A 26,713-nucleotide genomic window follows, 5' to 3' on the forward strand; every position below is an offset into this window, starting at 1 on the left:
TTCTAATGGTTCAAAGTACATATACTTTGTTTCAGTCATACAGTTATTAAAAATGTTGTAAAATTATTTCCAGGTTATTTGAACAAGTTGAACATGAAGCATAAATGAATTTTGTGTTTAAACTTGAATCCCATCTCATTATGTACTTGTATGCAAATACAGGTATTCTAAAATCTTAAATCAAAATCACTTCTGGCCTCAAGCATTTTGGATAAGAGATACTCAGCCTGTATAGGCTTATTCCTGTATGTTATGCTTCATTGTAGAACAGAAGTGAGAATCATCAGCCTTCCAAATATTGGACTGCATCTCTCAGTCTTCTTTACTTTGGTGGTATGGCTACTGGAATTTGCAATCCAACAGCAACCATTGGAACAAAGTGTTTTCTGCTTTGAATGACCTCTTCTGCATTTGCCACAATAATTAGTTGCTATTTGTTAGTAGAGGTCATTTGTATTCTCAGACAAGGTAGACCACTACATATTTGTATAACTTTTAAAGACATACCATATGTTGTTGCTTTTTATTTTGAGTAAGAGATGCTGCAAAAACTGTTGAATAATTTAAAGTTAGGTGGTAGTTTGCTGGAGAATTGAGGTAGATTCCTCTTTGTAATAATAGTTTGAGATTGCTTTTTTGTTTTTTAGCCCCATGATTCCATTCTTTCAAGTTCTGATTCCTCAGCATAAAGCAAACATTCATGCCTATGTTCATTTAACTCACACTGCTTGTCTTTTGGCACCAATCATATTTTTTTCTGCTCTTCCTGTCTTCCATGCTCTTTAACATTCAATCTTTGTTTTCTCTGTGGTTTTTTCTATAGTCCATAGTTTGGATGCAAAGGTTCAAAGATGCAAATATAAGGCACTGTTGCGTGCACAGACACTCCTAAAAATGCACTGATTTGCACTGCAAATTTCCTTTACCACTCCCCATGCTGTTTTGGAAGGTTTCTTAATACCAGTTTGGATGGCACTGGCAAAGCAGGTGAGGTGGTAAGACACCAAGAGAGCTGGAAAATCCCTTTGAGTTTAACCCCAGTTGTGGAAATTAGAATTATGTCAGTATGGGAGAGATAAGTCTTCATTAAAGTATGTTACAACTTCAGAGGCTGGCCACTTTACACGAGTCATTTGTAATTTTAATTATGTAGCTCTCTGAAAGGGCTGGTTCCTGCATATGACAGTTTTCTTTCCCGCCCTTACAGTGTCATATCACCTTGGTTATAAAAATTACAGTAAAGTTCAGGCTACCACTGAATGTCTTAGCATCTGTGTAATCCAAGTTTTAACATGTTACAAAGAATATGTAGACCAGTGGTTCTCAACCTGTGGTTCCCCAGGTGTGTTGGCCTGCAACTCCCAGAAATCCCAGCCAGTTGTTAGGATTTCTGGAAGTTGAAGGCCAAAACATCTGGGGACCCACAAGTTGAGAACCACTGATGTAGACCTACACAAAAGTGTGTCAGGTGTAGTTGTGCTTATAGCTTGGGACATATTGGAACAGATGTAATGTTTTAAGTCAGCCTCCATAATTATGATTCCTAATAAAAGAATGTGTACAAAATGTGGGGTAGATCTTTTGGAAACACTGTAAGAAACAGTTAAATGCAATAAGTTAGGATGGGCCTGGTCTTTACCCATTACCAAGGCTAACCCAAGAAGGGTTAAAAGATTGAGTGAATAGACGCATGTACCAAGTTTCCTTCAGTGCAGAGAATTCTCACAGATAAGCTGCACAGACAGACCCATACAACAATAGTCCCAAATTGAAGACTTCTGGATTTCTTAAGTGTAGAGTAAATCCTGCCCTGTTTCCAAATATAATAGTGGTTATAATAAGAGCGCAAAGCAAAAACCAATCTTCTGGATTTACTCTTCCATAAGATTGATATTGAATGCCATGCAGAAAATCTTAAATTTAAAAAAAGGTGTGGAAATTCTTTTATTTGGAATTGTTCTGACAGCACATGAGACTGTAATTGAAGGGGCACCAAATGCCAAGACATTTCCTCCTCCCTTTCTAGCCCCAAACTTTGGAGGGAATTGGTGGAGCTCAACATTTTTCCTAAGAAAAGGGAAAAGCAAGCTTAGGGAACAGTTCTAGCCTCAGTGGGCCAGTAGAACATACCTCTTGAAATAATACAGCATTCTTTAATGCTAAGATGCCATCGATTGTAAGATGCACACTAATTTCAGTACCACCAACAGAACACACACACACACACACACACACACACACACACACACACACACATACACACACCTTTTTGTACCTATAGTACCTTTGGTTCTAAGGCACACATCATTTTTATAAGTTTATTTGGGGGGGGGGGAAGTGTGTCGTAGAATTGAAGAAATGTTTCAGTTTTACCAAACTCTCTTTCTTAAATGGTGTTAATTCCATGATTATTCTAGGAACATTGCTCTACACTTCTACTATTGAAATTGGTTTATCTAACATTCCACTTAGTCAGCAGTGTTCTTGACACGTTTCCTGCCAGTAGTGTCTTTCTCGAAACCATCCCTCTTCAATCTATTGTATCACAAATCCTGTAGACATTTTGTTACTTACAAGTTTCAGAAGCTTCCCCTTTCTTTACACCATTTCTGATGTTAGTGATTTAGCATCTAAACTTTGTTCCATAACATGCCTTATGTTTAAAGGATCTTTTTGGATGTCCAAGAACTCCGAATTTAACATCACAGTAAATTCTGCAATTGTTGTACATGGCTTTGAGTCCCCCCAGGGGTGAGAAAAGTGGTATAAAAGTGCAATAAATAAATACATTTTTGGCAGGCCTGGTTTCTGGCAAAATGGACAGACCATTTCATGGCACTTCATGTTGCAGGCAGCTTCTGTGCATTGCATGATACTAAATTACCTTCTCTGTCTTGGAGAAACACTTGAGTGCTGCATGTTGCTCTGTAGTTTCTTCCATACTTGCATAAAATTTATATATATATACACACACACATATATTTAACTCTCTGTATTTTTCCATTCCCCCAACAGCTGGCTTACCCCTTGCTGTTCTAAACTTGGCAAAAATAAAGCCGTATCAGAGGGGCTTTTTCTGTAATGATGACAGCATCAAGTATCCGTTCCATGACAGTACCATCACATCCAGTGTCCTCTACGTAGTGGGCTTCACTCTGCCCATTTGCTCTGTAAGTAGCTAAAAATATGGGCAGCTGTCTGGGGAAGATCTTTAGTGCGCTTCGAGACCTCACCATTTGATCAAGACTTTGAGTGGGGAGGTTTGGCTTCAATGAATTTGACTGACTAAATCAGGGGTTCTCAAACTATGCTCCGCAGAACCCTTGGAGCTCCGCAGGTGATAGTGAGGGGCTCTGCAGTGCCATGCTACTTCCCGTCTCCTCCTCTTGAGAAATGCAGGGAAATTAAAGTTTGGAGCTTCCGAAACAGCAGCAGCAGCAGCATCCTCCCAGGGTACAGACACTTTCCCCTATCCCCCTCACTGTCCAGACTCTTTTTCTTGCTGCCCAACCCCCCCCCCCCCCCACACACACACACACTTTTTTTGCTTCCGAATCCTTATTCCCCTCCCACTGCTCAGGGGGTGCTTTGATTGTGTTTTTCCTGCATGACCTATAGGGATTGGACTAGATAATATATGAACATTTATTGGGTCTCCATGAGAAACTTTTGCTTCAAAAAGGGCTCCACAGCTGAAAAAGTTTGAGAACCTCTGGACTAAATAATTACAAAACATTTTTATAGCATGTTCAATTAATTGCATCTCTGTCTTAAGTAACACTGTTTTCTTATGAAATGTCTCTGTGATAAGCTCTGTATTTGTTGAAAAATAAACTGACTTAAGCTCAAACTAGCAATTCGTTATATACATGTGCTTGTAAAGAGCAGGGGGAAAAATCAGTTCTCAATCGTTGTGGGGAAAGGCTAATTCATAATTGGGAAAAAAGTGTGTTGACTTTTAAGACTCATTCTTGTCCTGTTTACCCTAGTTCAAATCCCATAGGGAAATAGTTTTTAGCAATCATAATTAGGATTCTGCTGTTAAACCAACTGATTACTACAGAACAGCTATTTTCTTTCCTAGTTATATAGTATGCATTATTTGGGAACATTCAGCATTGGTGTTGTAGTAACATTTAAGAGTTTCTACATAAAACAGGGTTGGTGTTGATAAATTATGATTAAACAAGTACTTTGGATAACATAAGTTGATAGGCATTACATTATTTTGAAAATTCTTTTTGTAGGCATTTTTTGACATCAAGCTTCAATCAACCAGCTGATGTATGAAAACAAAGTTAGAAAGCAACAGCCCATTGAAGCAACGTCCACAAACCCTTTCTTCTGTATTTATTAACTGATGTGACATAGCTTTGTTTAGAACTAGTTTGAAGTGATTGGCAAGTTAGGCCTATATTTGTAGGTCTTAGAATGCTTTACAGAAGTGTTTGTCTGTTTCTAAAGTGAGCAAACAGTCTAGCCCAGGTATGGGCAAACTTCGTCTCTCCAGGTGTTTTCATAGAATCATAGAATCATAGAATAGTAGAGTTGGAAGAGACCACATGGGCCATCCAGTCCAACCCCCTGCTAAGAAGCAGGAAATCGCATTCAAAGCACTCCCGACAGATGGCCATCCAGCCTCTGCTTAAAAGCCTCCAAGGAAGGAGCCTCCACCACGGCCCCGGGGAGAGAGTTCCACTGTCGAACAGCTCTCACAGTGAGGAAGTTCTTCCTGATGTTCAAGTGGAATCTCCTTTCCTGTAGTTTGAAGCCATTGTTCCGTGTCCTAGTCTGCAGGGCAGCAGAAAACAAGCTTGCTCCCTCCTCCCTTTGACTTCCCTTCACGTATTTGTACATGGCTATCATGTCTCCTCTCAGCCTTCTCTTCTGCAGGCTAAACATGCCCAGCTCTTTAAGCCGCTCCTCATAGGGCTTGTTCTCCAAACCCTTAATCATTTTAGTCGCCCTCCTCTGGACGCTTTCCAGCTTGTCAACATCTCCCTTCAACTGTGGTGCCCAAAATTGGACACAGTATTCCAGGTGTGGTCTGACCAAGCCTGTTTTGTATTTCAACTCCCACAATTCTTAACAGCCTACCTGTCCAAAAGTCCAAAACACCTGGAGGGCTGACGTTTGCCCATGCCTGGTATAGCCCAGGATAAACATTTTTAACATCCCATTAGTTGCTTAACTCTTTCAAATTAAATCAGTGATTACTTTCAATATTGCCAAACAAGAGAGCTAATCTTATCACACTAACAGCAGGTAAAGGAATAAAATGTTTCCCCGGTGTATTACTGGGGTGGAGAGGGTGGGGAGGTCGCCTAGTTCATGTTCTCTTCATATAATAGTTCCTTGGCTTAATCCCAGTGCAGAATTTATGCATGCTTAAACATATTGAAATCAACAGATTTAATCATGTCTAATTCTGTATTGATTTTAGGACCCTTTGTAGCTAAAGCTAGATGTTGAGGAGAGCAGTTTAGCCCTATCTTTCCCCTTCATAGGCTAGAAATGAAATTGAGAAATATTACTTAGTGAAATAAATTGACATTTCTTTGCATTAGAAGAGATTTAGAGTTAAGCATCCTTATTTACTTCCAATGTACAGTTAAACTGAGTGTTGAGAAGTATTTATAGTCTTGAAATGCAAATCTAAGATGCTTAGTATGAATCTATATATGTTTGGATGTAGGATTGGCTACTGTAATTTCAATGTATGCTTGGGGAAGAAAGTGTGGGGAAATCCAGTTTTAGTTCTTACTTATCAGCAATCTTGAATCATCAAAACAGTAGGCCACACGTTGAAGTAGGCCACACGTCTTTCTTAGAGAGTGTTGTAAACATCATAACATGTCTACTAGCAGAACATCATAATATTGCTCTTGCTCTTAAAAAAGTAAGACCTCTGCTGAAATGCTTTTCGCAGTCGGATAAACCACACTTCACAAATTACAGTCATGTATTCACAGTAACTCTCCCTGAAAGTAATATTTCACTATTAAGTCTACAATTCCCAAAGTCAGTACTGCTCATATGTTTGCTCTTTACTTCAGAGACATAGTATTACAGTTAATACTTGACATTTACCTGGAGCTGCTCCTCCTTTGACTATCCTGTAGAACCTGAAACCAGGCAAGTTGCCATTGTTCATTAAGAGTTGGAACCACTGAAAGTCCTTTTAAAAGGGTATTGTTGTGTCCCCGCAAACTGTTTTCAGGAGGTGCCCTGATCTCACTAGGAACAGAGTTGATGTACACAGAATTTAATAAAATCACAAAAGGTCCAAATTCTAACTCCTTCTTGATCTAACAACCAGAAGTCTCTGATAAACGTTGAAGGTTTGATTTAACAGTATTCTTTGCTTACTTGTCTTCCATGTCTTTTTTTCCTTGCTCTCTGTATCTGTGGCAAAGTCTTTTTGTTTGGGAAACTAACTGTTCATCTGTTCAACTGTTGGACTTCTACCAGCATTTGACTATCAACCTTTGACGTGCGATATTTTTTGTGTCCTTACTCCTTCTAACTCAGTGGTTTCCATCCTTTGGGCCTCCAGATGTTTTGGACTTCAGCTCCCACACTTCCTAACAGCTGGTAAGCTGACTGGGATTTCTGGGAGTTGCGGTCCAAAACACCTGGAGGCCCAAAGGTTGGGAACTACTATTCTAACATCTCCTGGACAAATGGCTGACTCCAGAGAGGCTGCCAGAGCTAGCTGTAAGGCTCCGTCTCCGGTGGGTGTCTTAAAGGGAAAGGAAAAGTCTTAAAGGAAAGGGCTAACTGTGGTTCCCTCCCACAACCACTACTGGTATATACAAACAGGCTAGGCCCTTCTAACTAAAGATGATGTAAATTTGGGAAAAATAATGGGGGTCTCTGTGGCAGCATGACAGGTATGAACATCTTCCATTTTATTGGGCTACCCTATTATGTCTGATCTCAGGAGGTACAAAATCTGTCTGTAAATGAATAGTTACTAAAATATTTTACACAACAGGGAGCAAACTTTGTGGTTTCTATTCTTCAAGGATATTTTTATTGTGTTTCTTTGTTTTAAAACCAGGCTTTTTTCAGAGTCGCATTGTGTATGCTTATTATTAGCCCCCATACTTATTAGTGAGAAATAAAATATTCCTACCAATTCTAGATTATTGAATTTGCATTTATATTGACATGAACCTTTAAAGTGGGTGTTTAAATATTCATTATGATACTGACTATTGATGTTAAACTAAAAAAAATCTAAATCCATGTAAAATATTGACTGTTTGCCAGAATGTGCTGCATTTAGTTCATTTTCTCAGTCAAAATGCTGCATGAAGTAGTGTGCAGACAAATTTCAGTGGCAGACTATAATGCCTTTTTAAGAGTAGGGGCGGAAAGGAAAACATTATCCATTTGTTCTCTCCTCATTATGTTTTCTATTTCCTGAATTCAGAGATGCCTGTAGCTAAAACGGAATCAACCATGTCCAAGAGGAATCAATAGATACAACCCAGTAAAGACTGTTTACTCAGTGGGAAGGGCAAAATATTTCATGAAGGGAAAATGGAAACCCAAAGAATAAGGAGAATTGTAAGTGGTGATGATGATGAAAATAATAATAAAACTTTTATTTATATTCCACCCTATCTCACCATAGGGACTCTGGGTGGATTCTAAACATAAAAAGGCAAACATTCAATGCCTGAACACAACAGCAGTACATAAACCCATAGTGACAAAAACTGATGAGTCTGAGTTTAGGGAGAAAGCCATGTGGTGGTGACGGTGATAATAGAATATAATGGAATAATGCGTTATTGACTGAACAGGAACACTCTCACAGCAACATCTGTTTCAGGTCCCACTTCAATGGAGAAATGACCAGTAGTAGGAGCAGTGGTGAACTAGGGGCTCTGCAGAAGATAGACATTATTCTGTGTAGTTGCAGAGTGGGATTTTAGTGAGGCTGGAAGAGGTCCTGTTGATATTTGACAATCCTTGAACACTGTAGATGCATCTTACTTATTATTTGGGAGGCCTCAAAGTTTTGTTAGCTCTATTTTCAAGCTTGTTTGTATTCCAGAACCTATCTATCTATCTATATATATAAATGTAATGTTCATTTTACTATGGAGTAAACAACAAAACCACTGTACCCAATCACACCAAATTTGGTCACAAAAGACGTAGTCATCCAAAATATGTCTTTCAATCAAAAAACCCTAGAAAAATAGTCCAATTACAGAGGATGAGGAAGAGTTTTTCTCCCCTTAACTGCCAGTTAGAAAGGTAGGCTCTGCTGCCTTTAGCCCCCCCCCCCCCGCTGCCTTTAGGCCCCTCCCCCTTCGTGTCCTAGCAACTCCCTCAGCCAAGATGGCGCCCAGGGTACAGGCAGTTAGGCCTCTTCGACACAGCCTATAAAATACAGATTATCTGCTTAGAACTGGATTATATGGCAGTGTCGACTCAAGGCCCTTCCACACATCTATATTACCCAGAATGCCAAGGCAGGGTAATTCACAGTATTTCCTTTGAACTGGATTATCTAGAGTTCACACTGCCATATAATCCAGTTCAGTGTGGATTTTATACAGCTGTGTAGGAGGGGCCTCATATAATCCAGTTCTAAGCAGATAATATAAATTATAAATATAATATGTAATAACTACTGTGGTATAATACAGAATAATATAATATGTAAAACCAGGACAGTAAAAAAAAGCAGTCTGAAAGCAGGGAAATTGGGATTTCCAGAAAGGAAACAATCAGGGCCAGCTAACACTTCCCAACAAAGGATTCCCCAGGCAGGAAGCAGACAGGCTTTGAAGCTGCAAGGCCATTAAATGCTAATCAAGGTGGCTAATTGCAACATTCATACCTGCCATACCGAGACTATTAATTGCTATTCAAACTGGCCAACCAAGGATTCTGCAAGGTAGAAAGCAGCCAGGCTTGCAAGCAGCAAGGCTATTCAGTGCTATTCAACCTGTCAACCAAGATTTCCCCTAGATAGAAAACCCCCAGGCTTTGAAGCCACGAGGCTACTCCGTATCATTCAACCTGGCCTAGCAAGGATGCCCTATGTAGAAAGCGGCCAGGCTTTTAAGCTGCAAGACTATTCAGTGCAATTCAAGCTGGCCAAACAATGATTCCCATACAAAGGAAGTAGCCAGGCTTCAAAGCGGCTCTTTGATTAAGGGTGCTACTCCAGCTCGCCAAACAGGGATTCCAGTAGTTATAACACAGCCAGGCATTGAAGCTGCAAGGCTATTCAGTGCAATTCGACCAGACCAACAAAGGATTAACCTTGGTAGAAGGTGGCTAGGCTTTGAAGCAGTGATACTACTCTGTACTATTGAAGCTGACCAACCAAAAATTACCCTAGGTAGCAAGCAGCCAGGCTTTGAAGCAGTGAGGCTATTTGTTGCAATTCTAGCAGCCCAAAAAACCATTCCCCTAGAACGCAAGTACCCAGCCTTCCTAGCAGCAAGCCTATCCCATTGCATTCCAGCTCGCCAAACAAGGATTCCCATAAGAAGAAAACGGCCAGGCTTTGAAGCTGCAAGGCTATTCACTGCTATTCCACCTGGCCAACAAATGATTCCAATAAGCCACAGCAACGCGTGGTCGGGCAAAGCTAGTGAATGTGATAAAAAGACAGGGAGTGCTATGTGAGGGAAGGAGGTGTGAGTCAGCCATAGCACCTCCTGCTTGTTCTCAGGAATACCTCAGCTCTTGTTGCTATATATAAAATATACACTGACATGAATGTGCATGCTAAAAACCTTCTTTAAGGTCATAGCTATTTTGCCTGATTTACATCATAAGATTTTTTTGGATGTTAAAACATTGCCTTGAACAAGATTGAGTGCAAATGCAATTAAAAAATCAACTAATATTTCCTGTCAAAACATTTCTTAATTAAGGAGTTTGGACTAATGCAAACAGACTTAAGCCTTATGCTTGAACACCCTTTAAATATATTTGCAAAACTAATTGAATTACCAATTTGATCAGCCTAACCCTCAAAGGAATTTAAACAAACAGAACACACAACAGTCTGAGTTGTAAATAGAGCATATGCAAAACCTTGAAGTGTAAATAGAAAATTAATTTCAAAAGGACTAGACATCCAATCTTACTGGTGTCCCTTTGTTTTCTAGTACTAATTTTGAACAAAGGTTCTTCTGGATTGTTTATACAGGTTTTGCTTCATTTTTCCTTCCAATTAATCATTTGTTATATGCTTCTAAATGCAGGATTATAGGAATACTGTACCTAACTTAAAATTGGGTTACAACATTTGGATCATTTATGGATAATTAATTGTGAAGAGCTGCATATTGGTATGATAATGGTAGAGATGGAACATTTTTGGAATTTTGAAGCCATAAAAGTAGGGGTTTTCAAGTCCCCCCCCAAAAAAAAAACAACAACAAAAAAAACAGATATTTGGTTGGAAGAAGGAATTGATTAGTATGTAGGGCCATTATTATTTCTGTATAACATTGTTAATGAAACTATCACATTTGAACATTTTAAATTTTATATGTTTGAATAACTTCCAAATTCAATTAACTTTAAAAGTCTTCTGAATTTTGTCACATAACAAGGTACTGTACAAGTTTCTGAATTGAAAGATTTGTAGTTTCTCTGAGGTTTTGCTGGTTTATGAGAAGCAGGCAGAATGGTGAAAGCTGAAAACAGAGAAAACACTCAGTACCACAGTAAAACAAAGAATATTATGTATTTGGATTTAATGTTATCTATAAGGTATTGCCTCTGCATAACCTTATGTTCCAAAAAAGAACTGAGGAAAATCTCAGACTTACTCATATTAATTTTACTTCATGCATAAAATTGTCATGTGTAGATAGTTTGCTGCTGATTCTCTATGTTTATGCTCTTCATGAGCATCTAAAATGGGATTTCTTCAGCAGAAATCCTCATATTTCATACAAAGGCCCTGTTTCTTTCATCAGTTGAATATGATAGAAGAATTTGAAGCAGAACTCAGAGATTGTGTGGCACTAAGGCATTGCCACATTGGTGGTGGTGTGACCTAAAGTCACTTCCGCCCTATGGTGATCCTAAGGTAAATTATCAGAGGGGGTTTTCTTTCTTTTTGCAAGATTTGTTCAGAGGGGATTTTCTTTTTCTGTCATTTGGGGTAGAGCGAGTATGACTTGCCCTGGGTTTCAATGGCTGCGTTGGGACTGGAGCCCTGGCCTCCAGAATCATCGTCCAGTGCTCAAACCTACACAACACTGGCTCTTAGTGCCATAGTGTTGCAGGACAGATCTGCTGGGCAGAGTCCAAGACTGCAATATCTGAAGTTGTTTCTTTCTTCCATAAAAATCTGAAGTTCCTTTCAAGCTTCAGGCTCCAAATTTCCTTAGAATTAATTTTATAAGAGTTACGACCAGCAAGCAATACATGAATGTTTTTAGTAATTATTTGGACCTGGAAATTTTCATGCTGTCTTAAAGGCAGGGTAATTAAAAACTTAGCATGGTTCTGCCTTGAGATCTTTAAAATAGGTTTTTTAGGGGTTGAGTTTCTCTTACACTAAATTGAAATATGCTGTTTATAAACAGCAAAGAGAGTGGAGGGATTCTTTTTCTGCTTTGGCACACTTGTATATTTTTTGTTTTAAAAAATCTGATGTTGGACAGCAACTTTTGTGGTCTGTTTGCTTTTTATGGATATATCATTCAAGTTTAGATGTGTACATTCCTTATTGCCTATCAGATTCATGGTGAGATGTGTCTTCACTGAAGTCCTCTTTGTAGATGAAGCTTTTAAAAAGGTGCTCCTAATCACAATTAGTCCGCCAGATTATAAAGGCAGCAAAGAAGATGCAGCAATGAGCTGTATCTACAAGAAGTATCTCTGCTGCATGTGTTTGCATAGGCTTCTTCTTTTGATTTGTTGTTTTGGTTTGAATTTACCATAAGTGATGGTGCTGGACGCAATTTACAGAATAAACAGTGACCAAGTTTTTCCATATTCCTTTGCATTATTTCCTCTTTTCTTGCTATGACACATAATGTTTCGTAGAACACAGTTGTCTGTCTCTGGATAGGAACATTGACTAGGGAGGAAAATGAAAATCTGGCTTGCTTATGAGTAAGAAATATAGAAGGCCTATTAGAATGGCCTTAAAATTGTTTTTAAGAATGCATTTTTGTGAACTGTTGGTCCAGGACAGTTGTGGAAGTCCTGAGAAGTTTTTGTGCCTTTCTTTTTAAACTCAAAGCTTCAAAACATACGTTGAATCAGCATGCATGGGAAAGGAAGCTGAAATGGTCCAGCTATCTGCATGTCTCTTTTATGCTCTTGCTTATTGCTCTGGATGGAAAATGCTTGGGATTAAAACCTTTTGAAACACCCTGTGTAACATAATTATCTTATTCTTTTTGCTAGCTGGCTTGCCTTTTGCAATTCTGACTGCAAGGCATATTCCCTTCAAGCGAGGAGTGTTCTGTAATGATGAATCCATCCAGTATCCATACAGAGAGGACACCATTTCATATCAGTTGTTAGCGGGGATTATTGTTCCGTTCGATGTAATCGTTGTAAGTGTACACCTAATTTTTTCCATTATCTTTTTGCAATCAGGTATACATGATGTTAAAGTCTACAGTCTTTAAAGAAAGCAGCTCTGAGTACTTAAAAGGGAGTTCCTTCAGGAGTAAGCTTTTGGTTTATTTATGAACAAGGATGAACTGCTTTATGTTGAGCAGAATTTACATACATCTTAGAATTTTTGTAATGTAGTTATTTTAAACTTAATTGTTAAAAGTCCTTTTTAACTTGTGTACTTGCATTGTTTGCTTCATTCTAAAATCTCCGCAGCTAACCTTTTTCCCTTGAAAAATAAAAGCCACTCGCAGAATATCTAGTTTGATTGGTATCCAAAGAAAGTCACTGAAGATCTGAATCTACTGTTGCTTTTAACTGAAAACCAGAATGGAAAGATTATGCAGTGCTTTCAAGGAAAATATTTTCAGTTTTAGGTTATTCAGGAAACTAATGCAGACACATAACAATCTTTATCATCATTTTGCCTTGAGGATATGAATAAATTAGTGTCTTACTGGGTCATTACCCTATTAGAAATGTCAGTGGCCTTTGGTCCAATACCCACATAGACATAAAGATGAATCTAAGAACAGCCTCAGGTTCCAAGGTTGTGATCAAGGGAGATTATCAGCCTTCATAAACTGTTTGTGCTTTGACCTCTATACACACACACTATGAACAGCCATCTATAAGCACAGTGAATAGGACTTACTTTGTATATCGTGAAGAAAGAAGAAAGGTAAACAGAATATAATCAGCAGAAGAGGCCAAAGCAGAAATGTTCCATCTGGTCTGACGAAAAAATTGTAGTTTTTTTCTTACTCTCAGTTGTTGTTTAATGCCTGATAATTCCATTCAATTACCTTAACTGTTTCTAGGCCTGTTGGTGGTAGTATTAGTACTAGTAATAGAATAGTAATGATAATACATGTTATTTGTTAACCGCTTCGAGGTGGTGCACAGTGCAGTTAAAATACATAGATAAAAATAAGACCATTAAAACACACATATAAAAAGACAGACATAATATTAAAACATTAAAATCATAAGAACCATAGTTTAAGGTCCAATTACTGATTTTCCTTTCCTCTCTTTCCTGCACATCAACTTTTTCTCTTACATCATGTCTTTTCACTTGCAAGCCTGAAGATAGTACATGTTTAAAAAAATAAGGACTGTAGCCTGAAAGCCCTTGGGAATGGTTTTGAGTCATTCTTGATTAATTTAGATCATGATAAGCATCTTAAGATGGAACATATAACATTTTGCTGCTTCTCATTTGGGGACTAACTGTGAGGTTAAGATAAATATAACTTTTGTGTCTCCAATTTTTCACTCTGTCCATGTTAAATAAAACATTCTTCTTACTTGAGCCTTTGTATTTACTCAAACAAAAGGAAATGATTTCAGGATTCTAATAGTAATTAAAAGTAGTAGATGATATCCTTTAACATTTGAATGAAGCATTTGTTCACAGGGTTATCAAGTCTGTAAGGTAGGTAGGATCTCTTACAGAAATATGGATAGTACAAGTAAGTGTAGTTAGGTGCAGTTTTCTGTCTAATGCTCAATCCTAGCTTTTATAGAATAATAGAGTAACTTCATGGCTCAGAAAAAAATGTGATTCATGAACAACTGTAATGTGCACTAGATATGAGGACATATCAACTTCATATAAAATTATGGAATCTTAGAGTTGGAAGGGACCACAAGGATCATGTAGTCCTATCCCTGCTATGCACAAATACGGAGCTAAAGACTCTTAGAAGATTGTCATCCAATTGTTATTTAAAGATCTCAGTTGAAGGAGAACCCACCACCATTGAGGCAGTACATTCCACTGTAAAGTGACTTGTACTGTTAGGAAGCTCTTACTAATGTTTAAGCAAAATCATCTTTTTGTCATTTCAGTCTATTAGTTTGCCCTCTTGAGCAACAAAAAACAACTTAGCTCTGTCTTCTACATGGCACCCCTTTATAAAAGCGGTTCTCAACCCCAGATGTTTTGGCCTTCAGCTCCCAGAATTCCTACCAGCTGGTAAACTGGCTGGGATTTCTGGGAGTTGTAGGCCAAAACTCCTGGTGACCCACAGGTTGAGAACCACAGCTTTAGAAGAAGCCATTCAATGGTGGCTATCCTAGCACCACTTAAACCTCTCTTCTTTAAACATATATCCAGGTGCTGAAGCCATTCCTCACAGAGTTTGATTGTTTTACTGTTTTTAGTCACTTTCCTCAACATATTTCAGCTTGTAATTATCCTTTATGAGCTGTAGTGCTTAAAACAGGACATTCCAAGTGATGTTACATCTGATTCACCTGAAGGAGCATTATATTACTCTGAATACATGATCTTTCTTCATTTAGATGGGAGGCCAGAAGTAGATTGAAGGGATTTTTAGGTGAAATTAGGGAAGAATCCTTCCTGAAACTTTTAGAGCAGAGTTTTCCAAACTCTGATTTGCCACACGTTTGTTAGTGTGTTGCACACATCTAAACTTTTAATTACTATGCAATAAGAAACATCTGAGTCTATGTAAAATAAATCATGTATTTTAAAATATATAAATGAAAGGTGTTCATGAGTCCCCATACATTTTGGTATTACAGTTTGTATATGTGCCTGTATCTCTTACAGGGAGTTGGTTTAACCTCTGGTTTGCTATTAAAACTGAATTACCGTGTCACAAAATTATGCATGTTTAAAAAGTGTTTAAAACATAAAATGTATGGAAAGCTCTGCTTTAGAGGGTTGATGCCATTCAGAGCTGAAATCCTCATCTAGATCTGACCCAATATACGGTAGCATCCTTTCTTTCCATGTTTGAATCTGTGATCATGTCATAGAGTTTTTAAAATGTTTGTTTTCATTTATTCAAAACTTTTAAAAGGTGTTAATTTGTTTAGGAGATTTAGTGTCATTTTTTTCTGTCAACAGGCCATTTTCCTGATTAAGTTGCACCATGACTTAAATCAGGGAAGGGTAGAAGTATAGGATTACCTCTTGCAACAGAGCTAATCCTGTGTATTTTTACTTGGGGCAAATAGCTTTAGGGAGTGTGAAATTTTGTTGCTCACCATTGCATTAATAAGTGAATTCTTGTGATTGTCTTTGCATTACAAAGAATCCCAGAATCACTACTATACCACCGTGAACTCACATGATCTTACCTAATTTCTAAAGTTCAACTAAGTTGGGCCTAGTTCTTGGGTAAGAGGCTGTTCATATGTAATACATGTTTGCTTTTAGCCCAAATATTTCTGATAGTTTCCTCAGTTTACTGGAAAATTGATTGTACTATAGATAATTATGTTATAATTTATTCAGATATGCATTGTACTGAAATATATCATCAGTGTTAAATTATTTAAGGAAAAATGAAAGAATGCTTTAAACAAATTACTAGCTCCTTACCATAAATGAGAAGATGAACAGGTTCACCGTTCTTCTGATTTCCAGTTCTCACTGCTCTTGAGGTGAAGTAAAAATAACCTTTCTGTAGTGTTGTTTTGTTCCTGGAAGTCATTTCCAGTGTCTTTAGCTATTTTTAATGCTGCTTATTCTAAAAGCAGTTCAAACCTTTTTCAGCCCAGGATGTTCTTCAAGGCTATAACAATATTAACCAAAACATTATGCTAGGTATCTAAAGAAAAGAGCCTGAGGGTCCTCTAATATAAAATAAAGAAATTTCAGAAAATGTATTTTAGAAAGTCAGTTGCTGAAAAATACATTTTTAGCCTTCTAATATTTTAACAAAAATATACATTCTAATCAAGATGAAGTATTTACTAATTTGTGGAGAAAAGATTGGATCTAAGTGTAGTAGAATAACTAAAAGATTTTTTAGTTAATAGTGTGTGACTGCCTAAAGTAGGGCTAGACATGGTCTGAAGGCCAGCTGCAAGGATCTTGTATCAGCTTTGAGAGCAATTGAGAGAAAGGCATAAATATCCATAATCTTAAATTCACATCATCAAATACTTCACCAAATCCAATTTTCAGCCATTCTGGAGGGCTACAGCATTCATCTTCCAAAGTTACTGAAAATGATATATAGACACTCCTTTTTGGCTTTTTATTTTTGGTGGGGTGTTTTGGGATAGAGGCTGAGAACGCATTTTAAGGCATACTCTCCACAAGATAGATAGTGTTGCACATTTGTTGTTTATTCGTTCAGTCGCTTCTGACTCCCATGCCAGAGCTCCCTGTCAGCTGTCATCACTCCCAGCTCCTTCAAGGTCAAGCCAGTCACTTCAAGGATACCATCCATCCATCTTGCCCTTGGTCGACCCCTTTTCAATTTTCTCCAGCATCATTCTCTTCTCTAAGTTTTCCTGACTTCTCATTATGTGGCCAAAGTACTTCATCTTTGCTTCTAATACCCTTCCCTCCAGCGAGCAGCTGGGCATTATTTCCTGGAGTATGGACTGGTTGGATCTTCTTGCCGTCCAAGGCACTCTTGAAATTTTCCTCCAACACCGCCACAGTTCAAAAGTGTATATTTTCCTTCGCTCAGCCTTACTTATGGTCCAGCTCTCGCATCCATAGTTTACTACAGGGAATACCATTGCTTTAACTATGCAGACCTTCATTGCCAGTATGATGTCTCTACTCTTCATTATTTTATCGAGGTTGGTCATTGTTCACCTCCCAAGAAGTAAATGTCTTCTAATTTCCTGGCTGCAGTCTGCATCTGCAGTAATCTTCGTGCCTAGAAATACAATGTCTGTCACTACCTCCATGTTTTCTCCCTCTATTTGCCAGTTATCAATCAGTCTGGTTGCCATAATCTTGGCTTTCTTGATGTTTAACTGAAACTCAGCTTTTGCACTTTCTTCTTTCACCTTGTTGCACATAATACAGTGATATTATCACTGCTATATTCTGGGAAGTGACAGAAATGCACTTCTAGATGTCCACATTATTTGGTCTTGTCCCCATGGGGAGAAAGGTGAGGAATAATAATAATAATAATAATAATAATAATATAGAAACAACAACTGAATCATGTGTGTTTAAGTTTCCGCTGGATCTGCTGTGGCTACATAGGGAAGTAGACACGTGAATAGTGACACTAATATCTATGTCCAAGGTGTTGTATATATTATGTGTAATTGTGATTTTATTTTATTTCGTGTCAAAAGCATTGCATAACAAATACATTTTAAAATGATGAAAAAAAAGGAAATCACAAGCAACTAAATAGTTTTAGACCAAAAGCGGGCAACAGCAACCTCATTGTCCATAGCTTTAAGCAACTCCTCCTCCGTACATGAGGCAGGACATTGTGGGCAAGCATACATATGCGGAGTTGTTTGTTCTGCTCCACAGTCACACAAGGTGGAGGATTCCTCCAGGTAGTGCCACCTTGCCAAGTTGTCTTTAGATCTGCCCACTCCACTTCTGAGTCTGTTCAGGGATTTCCAAGTTGCCCATTCTTGGTTTGCCCCTGGAGGAGGACCCTCATGGGGGGCCATCCAGTTAGAATTGCCAGGTTTAGCTGCCCAGAGGGACACCCTTGCTGCTGCTGGAGGAACATCAACAGGAGTGGTGGTTCTCATGAAGCCCTTCCTTGATTTGAGTCTGGTGGGAGGAGGCTGATAGTCATGCAGTGGATGGCTTTCACAATGTTCGACCTTATTTCTCTCGCAGTTAGCAGCAACTTCCCGTCGCACGTCAGGAGGGGCAATGCCTGCTAACTTGTAGAGTTTATCAACAGATGTAGGTTTAAGGCATCCTGTGTTTATTCTGCATGTTTCGTTTAGTGCTATGTCCACCTGCTTCGCATGTGCAGACTTGTGCCAGACAGGACAGGCGTACTCAGCAGTTGAGAAAGACAAGGCCAGGGCTGATGTTCTTATTACTTGTGGGTCTGCACCCCGTGCGCTGCCAGTCAGTTTCTGCAGGATATTGTTGCGTGCAGCTACTTTGTGCTTGGTGTTCATGCAGTGTTTTCTATATGTTAGTGTTTGATCTAAGGTGACACCAAGATATTTAGGATGGAAACAATGTTCGAGCTCTTGGCCTTCCCAAGTAACTTTCAGTTTCCTGTTGGCTTCACGGTTACATAGATGGAAAGCACACACTTGTGTCTTGGCAGGGTTAGGCTTCAGGTTGTTCTTTTTGTGGTAGCTGGAGAGATCTTTCAAGGCATTAGTGAGTTGGTTTTCAACTGTTTCAAAATCTTTCGCTTGTGTTGTAAGGCCAAGGTCATCAGCAAATATAAAGCTCTTTGTGAGTGGTGGTAGTGGCTGATCGTTCGTGAAGATGTTAAATAAGGTCGGTTCAAGAACGCTGCCTTGGGGTAAACCATTCTTTTGCCTCCTCCATCTGCTTTTCCAGCCCTGAAACTCCACATAGAAGCTGCGGTTTTCTAGGAGGGTCTGGACAGTTTTTGTAAAGTCAAAGTCCTGGGTGATATGGTAGACTTTATGCAGCATTTTTCTATGTTGCACCGTGTCATAGGCTGCCGTAAGGTCCACAAAAACTGTTCCTATAATGCAGCCTTTCTCATAGCCTTCCTCGATATGCTTAGTCAGATGAAGAATTTGACCTGTACAGTTTTTCCCTCGTCTGAAACCTGCTTGTTGTGCAATAAGCTTGGGTTCGATAACAGGTCCTAGTCGATTTAATAGCATCCTCTCATAGACTTTATATAGATGACATAAGAGGGATATTGGTCGGTAGTTCCTGGCATTGGAGGCATCTTTACCAGGCTTTAAAATGGCAATGATCTTAGTTTTCCTCCATGCTCTGGAAATCTGTTTGTGTGCCAGCATTGATTGTAAAATTTCAAAAGCCAGTTTTCAGCTTTGGGGCCCAAGTGTTTGATTTGCTCCATCATCAGGTCATCTAGGCCAAGTGCTTTACCAGTCTTACATCGCTTGATGGCTTCTCTGAATTCTTTCAGGTTTAGAGGAGAAGACCACTGGTGGGTTTCAAGTTCTGGCACCCTGTTGATTTTCATCTTTATTCTGCTGCAGTTGGTTTTCCCATTCTGAATTAGCTGGTGAGCTATCTGGTCTGGTGTCACGTTTGTGTGTCCATGGTTAACCAGAGAGTCACTATCCAAGCGTCTCAGCAATTGCCAGGCTTTTCGGCTACTCTTGGACATTTCAAGGTTCTCAAGCAGATCTATCAAACTGTCTTTCTTAGCATTAGCTAAGGCTGTAGATAGTTTTTGGCCTGCTGCTATAGTCCCATCACTGTATGGATTCTCTTGAAATAGTCTGAGATATTCCTGTAGCTGATTTCGCGATTCTTCGTTTAGGCCTGGTAGGTAGCTTGTGCGACAGCCTCTAGGGATTGAGGATCTTTTCATAGCTTCTACAAACAGGTCATAATTTTCTATAGAAGGTTATATATCAGAAATAGCAGCTTCCAAGGTCTCTGTAAACTTTGTCTAGTTAGCTTTATTGAAGTTATATCTTCTGTGGAATGGGACACTTTTTGGTCTTACAGCTGCATATGCTACGCAGCATATTGGTCTGTGTTGTGTGTTAGGTATCGGGTTTAATACCCTTTTGATGCATTGGTAGATTATGCTTTCCTTTACAAAAATCAGATCAGGGTTATAACCACGCTTCCATCAGCCACTATTCAAGGATGGTGGTAATTTACTGTCATGGAGGAGGCTCATTCTACTATTGTCGGCCCACGTTAGAACTGCTTCGCCATTTCTATCATCTTCGTCATAGCCCCAGACACAGCTATGGCTATTGAAATCTCCCACAACAAAATGGGCTTCATGATTGTGGCAATTGGTTGGGGGCGTAAAATAGAAATCAGCCCCAGGTGGTTTATAGAGTGATGATACGATGCAACTATCAAGTTCCACAGATAAGATTTCAATGTTGTTCACTTCTGTGAGGGAAGATGCAGAGATTGCTACACCAGATTGTACAAAAATGGCACTGCCATATTGTCTGTGAGGTCATTCCACTGCCAGTTGCATTCCAAGAATTTTTGGTCTTCTCATTGTGATGTCTCTGTGTGTTTCCTGTATACATAGGATGTCACACGAAATGTCCTCAGACATTTTGGCTAATAGTTCTTCCTTAGCAAGTGACAAACTTTCTATATTAATAGACATAATTGTTAGCAATGGTCTTGATAAAGACCTTTGGTATTCATCCATTCATCCAATGCTTTTGGGGTTGGAAAGATTGGCCACTTACAAGAAACGTTGCCCAGGGGATGCCCGATTAATTGGGATTAATTCAATGTTAATACCTTGTCCGAATTCCTGAATTGGTAATCCTTCAGTATTCAGAGAGATGAAAGCATCTTCATGTTGGTTGCCTTTTCCAGTCATCATACTTCAGAAAGTTTGCTGTTTATTTCTGGCATTCTAAAAGATGAGATGGAACTTTTGGGGCTAATGAAGCAAGTTATGAATAGCTGCAGATAATTCTTGAATTGTGTACTTGTTGTGATATCCCCTGAAGATGCTGAGCAACCTGCACAGTAAGATAAAAATTTAGGGACACCACACTTTGTTTTGCTGATGTGAGTAAGCATCCTTCACCACTGATTGACTCTAGTTTTCTAGGTGTGGCTGAAACCAGATGAGCATCTCTAACCATCTTCATCAACATTGATTTGTTTTTTTTTAGTCAAGCACCAGTCATCATTTTTGAGAGTAAACACAGAATTACCAATTTGTTGAATTCTTTTAGAAATTTTTTATATTTTACTATTACCTGGTAGTTAACAGAAGTGCTGATTCTGTAGGAAAAATACCAATATGTATTTGTCTTTAGCAAATAAACATTGATAAGTGAGATTACCCTGTCTGGAGATAATCAGATTACCACTAAAGGACAGTTGCAAAGTTGTCAGAGATATTAGCATGTCTGGGAAGGAGCTAATGTTCTTATAAGGTACTCTTAGCACTGAAAGTAACTGTCAGAGAAGATCATCCTCCTTGGAAGCATTGAGATTAATTTTAACATGGTAGTTAGGTTGTGTTGAGTTTCTCTGGTTATGAAATAATAAATTACCTGTCATGCTAATAATTAGACACCTGCCCTGAAACTCAGAATGGGATAATGCAGCAACACCCATCTTAAATATAAGATAAAGCAATTTACTTGCTCTGTAAAACCCACTGAGGTAATTATGGAAAGGGTATCATCTGTTTCCTGGGAAAAGCCACAGCCCATGAGTGTGCAAAAATTACCTTGGCACAAGTTTCTTAGGTCATTTATTAAACTCCAAAGAATTTATCTAGATCATAGTTTCTCAAACTCTGCTCTTCCAGATGTTCTCACAATTCATAACACCTGGTAAGCTGGCTGGAATTTCTGGGAGCTGAAGTCCAAAACACCTGGAGGAACACAGTTTGAGAAACACTGGTCTAGACACAAATGGGCCCGCGTGTGCTTTGAGCCTGGTAATGGCATAAGACTCTCACAGCCAGTAGGCTATTAGGAATTGTGGAAGTTGAAATCCAAAACACCTGAAGGGCTGAAGTTTGCCCATGCTTGGCATAGATAATTAACTTATTTATAATAGCAACATAGATTGTCTTGTGTGCAGTTTTGGCAGAATGAATAAATTCAGTATATAGGAAGATAGACATTCCAATCTTGTTACAAGTGGGCATGTAACAAAAACCCTGGGCTCTTTATTGTGGCTCTGATTATTAATTCTGGGTGAGAACTGCTCTCTCGTTGCACCTTCACATGCTGTTGTTTCAGCTCCTTTCAGATGTGAAATGTAGGGCAATTGATTCATTCCGACATTGCTGGTGGATAATCCTGGCAAAACAGGGTGCTTTGGTATTAGTTAACCAAGCAAGTAACATACATGCCCCTCCATAGGATATTTTTTATTATATCATGTTAACATCCCTATATTACACTTGATTACCAGTATTTTGAATGATGACTGTAAAGATAGGAATATGTACCACTGAACATATACTTTGCAGGGTGGCTTATATCGCAAGAGACACAAATGGAAACTACTTCTGGCTATGTGTGTTGAGTTTCCAATTTTCTACAATTTTATATCAGCCATATCTCCAATCATAAAACAAATTCTCATGGCTCTTCCCAGGTTGATTTAGTCCTGTGTAACTCACCTGCAAAACAAACCTTGTGTGAATACTGTAACCCTTGTTCTGAATACACGAGACTCAGGGCCCTTCCAGACAAGCCTTATATCTCAGGTTTTCTGTTTTCAACTGGATTATATGAGTCCACACTGCCAGATAATCTGGGATAAACAGGAAACCTGGTATCAGATCCTGGGATATAGGGCCTCAAAATGAAAAATCTGAACTTGCTACATTTTAAAGCACTTTGATGACTTTCTTTCCCTTTCCCAAGTAGGTACTGTTACTTTAACTGGCACTGTTACATCTTGGCCAGAGTATTGGAAAAACAGGGGGGGGGGGGAACTCCTTCTAAATTCTGGTATGCATGCTTGGGATCCTGATCTCTTTCCCATGGTCTAGCAACTGTTCAGAATAGTTACTGATTAGATTCTTAGCTTTAGAATAATATTTATCCTTGTGGGTTATGGTGGGAAACCACAACAAATAACACTTCACATCACCTAGTCTTTACTATCAAGTAATGATTAGCAGTGCTCTCCAATTGATTTGCCTTACTGCAATAAAGCACACACAAAATAAAAACATTTCAAAGACTGCTAAAGTTATAAAAGTGTACTTCCCTATAGTTCTAGATCTCCACCTTTAGTGCTCTATTGTTGTTTTGGCAAACCTTTCCATCCTGAAGGAAGCCTGCTCTTTTACATGATTCAATTTTGCTTACTTTGGGAGGTTTCCCTGTTTAAAAGTTGGCCTTTAACATCTATGGCATGTGTGTTCTTGTCTTGCCATTTGACTTGGTTCCTGAATTTCCAGAATGATCACGTTTTTGGCGGAGAAACCATTTCTTCTGAGCAGAAGGTCAAGAATGAGTAGAAAGTTGATGAAGATTGAAATGTGCTATTTGCTGAGGGTGATGCTGTTGAGCTTTTGATAAAAGGTGTGGGAAAGGCTGATTTTGTCTTTAGGAAGAAAAGGTGAAGGGTTGCCAATACTTACGTTGTTGGTTCATTAAATCTTCACCTTGTAATCAAGTGAAGAAAGAACAGAATTTCCTGTTTACTTCAGTGATTTTTAGCTGGGTCATTAGAACCAGATACTGAAACTCTTTCTACACTGCCATATAAAATCCAGATTATCTACTTTGAACTGAATTATATAGCAGTGTAGAAGGGGTCTGAGATGGTTTCCAGAGATTAGTTTCTTTTTATAGAAGTTTAATTAACATTTTCATCTAGACAATTGAAAACCCACTTTACAAATGTGTGTAGCTCTGATATAATCCTTTTATTCCAGTGGTATAAGTGTTTCCATTTAACTTGTGCATTTCTGTTTTTTATTCTAGATGATCCTAGGAGAGGCCCTTTCAGTGTATTACAACCGTTTGCACTCCAATTCATTTGTGCGAAACAACTATATAGCTGCTATTTACAAAGCCATTGGGACATTCATTTTTGGTGCAGCAATCAGCCAGTCTTTGACAGACATTGCCAAATATTCAATAGGCAGACTGAGACCTCACTTTCTGGACATATGTAAACCAGCTTGGTCACAGATCAACTGCAGTGCAGGTTACATTGAAAACTTCAAATGCCTTGGAGACAAAACAAAAGTTAATGAAGGGAGGTGAGTGTGATAACCTTTTTCATATGTACATATATTGCGATTTCCTGATGAAATTGTGAATTTAAATATCTTGTAAGTGGAGTTTTGATCCCGGTAAAGTTGACTTTGTAATGATAATGGATTTGAAATTTGCCTCAGAACCAAAAGTCAGCTTTATCTTGCTTGAGCACATATAATGTGTTGGGTATATTGCTGAGATAGCGTGTCTATTAACAACAACAGTAATAATAATGATAATGCTTTCCAGATTTTAGTCTGCAAATTGAGTTAAGTATAAATTGCTGTAATTGCTGTCAATTTATTTGTTAGATTCCACTTATGAAGCACTAGACTGTGCAGAAGTAGGAAACAAATCAGATAGTAGTCAATAGGATTGCATTATCTTGTTGATCACCATCTTTTCCCTTTGCTGAATTGGTATCATCAAGAGTAGATGTCACAAGTAGGACTAATGACATAATTAGTTTGCTTCTGATGCGTATGCCACTTCTTCATGTGGAGTCATTCCTTCTGTTTCCATTGTTCATTTTGTGAGTACTATTCCTTCTATAGTGGCACCATTCATATGTAAGAAGACATTTATTAAGCGTTTCAGAAGTTAGGAATTGTCATGGAATCAGCTCACTAGGGAGGAACCCCCAAAGCTCATGACAAGGCAGATCATGTTATAGATAAACTTATAAGCGTCATGAATCCAAGTCATGGACACCAAAACCCACCACATGTATATAACCCATTTACATATACAGTAGAGTCTCACTTATCCAAGCTAAACGGGCCAGCAGAAGCTTGGATAAGAGAATATCTTGGATAATAAGGAGGGATTAAGGAAAAGCCTATTAAACATCAAATTAGGTTATGATTTTACAAATTAAGCACCAAAACATCATGTTATACAACAAATTTGACAGAAAAAGCCATTCAATATGGAGTAATGTTATGTTGTAATTTCTGTATTTATGAATTTTGCACCAAAATATCACGATATATTGAAAACATTGACTACAAAAATGGCTTGGATAATCCAGAAACTTGGATAAGCGAGGCTTGGATAAGTGAGACTCTACTGTATCTATGATAATCCTTTGAGTTTTTTAGGCCAGTAGAATTCTGCAATGTTCCATCCACCGTAATGCAATGTATCAAAAGATTTTTTTAAAGCCTAGAGGAATTTCACAATGTGTGAGATGGGGTGGAAATTTGGTGATCAAAGATAAAAGGATGATGTGCTGAAATAGGTTCATTGAAAATAGTTGCTGAAGCCAGAGAGGTGAAAGTAATTTTAATGTCCTGGTTCCAAAGAAATGTAGGACTGGCACTGAATGCCCAAGGGAGTTTGAATTTATGTTTTTTAAACAATAGCCATTCCCACCATAGATAATCTCTGAAATCTAAAGGCTATTCTGAAAGTTTGGGACACAGTACAGGAAGGAATTGCCATTCAAAGAGAAAAAGCCAAATTACTTGTCAGCTCTACAATAATGCTTAGTATGGCTGAAAGAAATAGGAAAAGAGGAAGAACACATTGCAAGCTTCCCATCAACAAGGTGGAGCCACGTTGGAACAATGGGTTAAACATATAACACTGTGATGTCTCATGGGCCATGTAGTCCCGTTCCTAGTACTATTGTGGCAGACGAAGAGGAAAACTTGGGTTTCCCACCGATTCAGCCAGAATCGGAGCCCCTGCACCTGCAGGATGTTTGCCCTCAAGAAGTCAGCCAAACAAGCCTTGGGCAGAATTCTCCCCCATTTTCTCGTAAGGATAATTATAATAGAGATAGAGGCGCTAGGGAGGCGAAGCGCCGAAGCGCCAGAATCGCTGCCAGACAATTAGCTGATTAAGCCTGTTTCCCTTGGGAAATTCTAAGGAGTCATGCATCTGGACACAGTTTGGGTTTCACTTCTTGTTCTCCAGGGAAAGTGTTCCTTGGCGGGAAAACAAGATCCTATATAGGTGTTTTACCGCAAGGAGATCCTTGCGGAGTCAATTCGTCAGCTTGAGGAGTGAGAACGTGTGTGGACTACGCTACTCCAGTTCCTTGTTTCCAGGACCAAGTTCCAAGCCTGCCTTGTTCCCCGGACCTCGCCACGGACCTTGTTCTAGTTCCAAGCCTGCCTTGTTCCCCGGACCTCGCCACGGACCTTTTTCTTGCTTTTTGTTGCCTTGTATCAAGTCTTGTTTGCCAAGAATCTAGTTTGTTTTCCAGCCCTGTTGTCAAGCTTCAATGGACTAAAGGACCTTGTCATTTCCCCACACTTTGCTCGGCAGAGTGTGTGTTTCGGTTATTGGATTATAACTTTGGACCTTAATATCTCCTATTGGACATTATTTTCCTGGACTATATTTGACCTTTCCTGAAAGGTCTATTTCTGAACTTTATTCTTCACTTGTTTTTATTGACTTTATATAATCCTTTAATAAAGATATTAGATAGATTCTGGTCTCTGCGCAT

General features: G+C 38.8%; 1 protein-coding gene across 2 annotated transcripts in view; it reads left to right on the forward strand.

Annotated features, from left to right (window-relative positions):
* The window catches only part of plpp1 (phospholipid phosphatase 1), a 95,235-nt gene that overhangs the window by 18,409 nt on the left and 50,113 nt on the right, over positions 1-26,713 (forward strand). Inside the window, exons 2-3 of one of the 2 annotated variants that reach the window (XM_008102783.3) lie at positions 12,412-12,563; positions 23,977-24,257. In XM_008102783.3, the coding sequence (XP_008100990.1) occupies positions 12,412-12,563; positions 23,977-24,257 (433 nt within the window). Of the gene's footprint in view, positions 1-3,015; positions 3,171-12,411; positions 12,564-23,976; positions 24,258-26,713 lie in introns of both variants that reach the window. The other variant, XM_003216210.4, reaches the window with a different exon arrangement.

The sequence above is a fragment of the Anolis carolinensis genome, chromosome 2 (assembly GCF_035594765.1).
Source record: "Anolis carolinensis isolate JA03-04 chromosome 2, rAnoCar3.1.pri, whole genome shotgun sequence".
In the NCBI taxonomy this organism is placed as follows: domain Eukaryota; kingdom Metazoa; phylum Chordata; class Lepidosauria; order Squamata; family Dactyloidae; genus Anolis; species Anolis carolinensis.